This window comes from Pinus tabuliformis, chromosome J (genome assembly GCF_031772625.1).
Source record: "Pinus tabuliformis cultivar Carrire ecotype Pingquan chromosome J, CPIR1, whole genome shotgun sequence".
In the NCBI taxonomy this organism is placed as follows: Eukaryota; Viridiplantae; Streptophyta; class Pinopsida; order Pinales; family Pinaceae; genus Pinus; species Pinus tabuliformis.
Genome location: NC_142295.1, coordinates 1140884927 through 1140888625, shown reverse-complemented (window position 1 = coordinate 1140888625; position 3699 = coordinate 1140884927). Strand labels below are relative to the sequence as shown.

The following is a 3699-nucleotide window of genomic DNA, read 5'->3' as shown; positions in this document are numbered from 1 at the left end:
GCTGCAGTTTTTATGTACTAGTGGAAGTAGTTTGAGCACTTTAATTTTCTTTTATTAATTGGTGTTGTATTCCCCTTAAAAATTTATAATATTTGAATACTGAAATTTAAAAATATTAGATCAAATATACTTTTATCCTTGAAATTATCACAATTTAATAATCCTATCCACCTCTCTTTGCAACTTTTACACCTCTTGAAACCATTGCTAATAGCTAATATATATTCCTAATCTCAATTTTTATAATTTATCATCTCAATTTCAAATACTTACCATTTTATAATTTATTACCTCAATTTCAAATACATACCATTTCAACTTTTAGATTCACGATCTCAATGTTTACAGTTTATTACCTCAATTTCAAATATTTACCATGTCAATTTTTATATTTGATAGGGCCTTAACCCATCGTAACCCTACCGTACATCGTAGTTGAGTAGATGGATCCGTCCTTGAACGGCGATGAAGTAGATTTTCTTGATCGTTGACAGATTTGAACATTAAAAAAGGTTCTCTGTTAATCATGCCTGTTTAGCATCTATGAGATGTTCGTCATGGTAAGGTCCGCAAGAAGTAATTGGTTTTCTCGTACATCAGTAGGACTTACAGACTTAACGCTATGCTATTCTGGAGAGTCGAAAGATTGCAGCGATACATTGTCAAGAGAGCACTTGGGGTTGGTTCTCCTGTACCCATTGGGACATATGGCTCTAGACGGACAATCACAAGCTCTACCCAGATCAATTTGGCGGGAAATTCCATACAAGCGACCCTTACGGATGACGGCCACGTTGCAGAGAGTTGGGTTTATCAACAAACTGGGCAGAAAATAGTAGGGCTTGACATGGAATGGCGGCCCTGTTTTAAAAAAAGAGGATCGCAGAACAAGACTGCCTTGCTCCAGCTCTGTACTGACAATGGCTGCTTGATTATTCAAATGTTGTTTCTGGATTTTATGCCAGAGGCTCTTGTTGGGTTTTTGAAGGATCCGGAGATTAAATTAGTGGGTGCGGGTGTTCGAGCTGACGTTGCTAAGCTCCAGCGTGATCATGGTTTGGAATGTGGAGACCCAGTGGAGCTGGGTCGCTTGGCAGCCGAAAAGTTCGGGAGGCAGAAGCTCAAGCAGGCCGGGCTCAAGGGTTTGGCCATTGAGGTTTTGGGGTTAAATCTTCCCAAGTCCAAAACAGTTTCTATGAGCAATTGGGCCTCAAGGAAGCTTCAAGAGAAGCAGATCGAGTATGCTTGCATTGATGCCTTTGTTTCTTTTTCAATCGGTAAGAAACTCTTGGAGCCTGAAAACTGATTTTGCCTTGTAAGGGCTTTGTTTCTTCCAGTTATTTTTGCCAGATGGTTCCCTTAAGTGACCCTAGGCAGGGCAGGGCAAAACAGGGTTTGAGAATTTTGACGGTAAGGGTTTTTGTTGTTTTGCCCTGAATCATTGGGATGCGGAATGCCGTTGTATCTGTGGATTTGGCATCTAGTTTCGTAGAAACTGATTTCTCCTTGGGGTTTATTCGTAAAGAGATCAGAATTGTTTTTGCGATTATGTTTGCCAGATGGTTCTCTTAAGTGGCCCGGGCAGGGGCAAAATATGAATTGGCTTGGGAATTTTGATTGTTAATGTTTTTATTGCTTTCCCCTGTTTCACTGGGATGTGGAAAGGTGCTGAATCTGTGAACATGGCATCTAGTTCCGTAGAGGAAGAGATTCATTACAATGTCATTTCTCTGTTAACTGATTAAACGATGAATTGGAGAATTGTGTAACTTCTTCTCAGATATATGTTGTCATATCTGTTTGAGATTGGTTAAAGAATATTTGGAAATGTATCAGAATTAATTGTAGATATGTAAGTTACTTTAATCACAGAACCGGGTCTCTTTATACCTGTGGGAGTACTCCTGAGTCAAAATATTGATCAAAACTCCTGCTCAAAACTGTCTTCAAGTCTCATGTTTAAAATTAGTCGGAAGCAATTTTGGTAAATAAGTTTCCTTTATTGCAGAGTTTTATCTTGTCACTGATGCAAAACTTGATAGGATTTTAATTAAATAACTGAGGGCAATAAGTGTTCCAAGTTTTGTCGAAATTTTATAAAAATGGTTGAGACTCAGTTTTGGGTAATAAGTGATTAGGTTTTGTTAGAATTTTGATTAAATGGTTGAGGCTTAGGTTTGGATAGTAAGTTTTGTTAAGGGTTATTGAATTATTATGAATTCCACACATGCAGATGTCCACACCGTCCCATTCCATTTTAAATAGACAGATCGCCATTTATCCCCAATTTAATATTAATGTTACATGACTGGTTGACAATGCCTCAGATTCTTACATGATTCTGATTCACAACGTCTCATTGCAAGTAGTCTTCACTATAAATGCATACCTTCATCCTATAATTACTTATTTTTGTGGAGAAAAAGTTTCATGAACCTCGTTTATTTATTTGCAATTTAATATTAATCTTACATGAATCTGGTTGAGAATGCCTTAGATTTTTACATTTTGATTAACAATGCTTCAGAGTAAGCAGTCTTTGTTTTACAAAGGGATCACATATGTCAATTAGAAAACTGGTTGAGCTGTGATTTTATTAAAAGGATCTAGCAAAAGGGATAAAATTTCTCAATGATTTGGCTTATTAAACAATAGTGAGTAAGCATAAATAGCTTTGTCTACATAGTCTTTGTTTTATAAACAAAGGGATCACATAGGTCAATTAGAAAACTGGTTGAGCTGTGATTTTATTAAAAAGATCTAGCAAAAGGGATAAAATTTCTCAATGATTTGGCTTATTAAACAATAGTGATTAAGCATATGTAGTGGGATATGCCTATTATTGTGTAGGTTTTCAAATAGCTTATATAACTATAAAATCTACTTTCATCTCCTTCTGAGAAGTGAAGGTCTACATGTACACCCACTCTTCTCCACTCCTCCCAGATGTGAAAGTACACGTATTGTTACCCCCTCTCTTCGAGAGGTAAAAGTGGTGTATACATTGTTGAAATTTTCAATTCAGGATGAACAAATCTACCAGCCAAAACAGTGAGGAAAAAAGCTTCCAAAACTGCCATTGTAAACATGTGAGATCTACAAACACATAACTCACTAAAAACTGTAACTTTAGTGAGAATTTATGCTCAACTCACATTTGTTTTCTTTATTAATGGTAAAAAGAAAAAACTGTACAAAGGCAATCACAACAAACTCTTGTTCTTTAAGCGCCTAAGACTGGAGCTTTCAACCTGCTCGCATGCCTGCTTTGGGCTTCCAAGAATCTGTGCCTTAACTGGAAAAAGCCAGGCTATGATTGATGCCCCTTGTAATACTGGAAGTACACTTAATTAAAGCAATTTTCCTAAAATTGGAAAATGAAAATGAAAATAGCAAAGCAATTTCTAAATCTGAACTGAAGTTAACTTATTAATTCTGGACAGCAACCTAAAGCAGAAAAGACTCAGGTAACTCTTTAGTAATTGCTCCATCATTATAGAAACACTGTTGTGCTTCCATTCCAACATGCATGTGCCCTCTAACTCTTCAATAATTGCTAAACCATTATATAACCACTCTTGTGCTCCCATTGTTCTGCTGATTGTGCCTTGAAGGTGTGAAGACTGATCTAGGAGCTGATGCAGAACCTGCTCATAGCGCTGCTTCACAAGACCATCATCAGGAGAAGCATTTTCTCAA

At 36.9% G+C, this 3699-nt stretch overlaps 1 protein-coding gene across 1 annotated transcript; it reads left to right on the top strand.

Annotated features, from left to right (window-relative positions):
* Window positions 1-431: 431 nt before the first annotated feature.
* LOC149231121 (3'-5' exonuclease-like) lies at window positions 432-1624 on the top strand. The gene has a single exon (XM_089376197.1). It carries the CDS (start codon window positions 623-625, stop codon window positions 1304-1306), a length of 684 nt encoding a protein of 227 aa, XP_089232323.1. The 5' UTR covers window positions 432-622; the 3' UTR covers window positions 1307-1624.
* Window positions 1625-3699: the final 2075 nt, after the last annotated feature.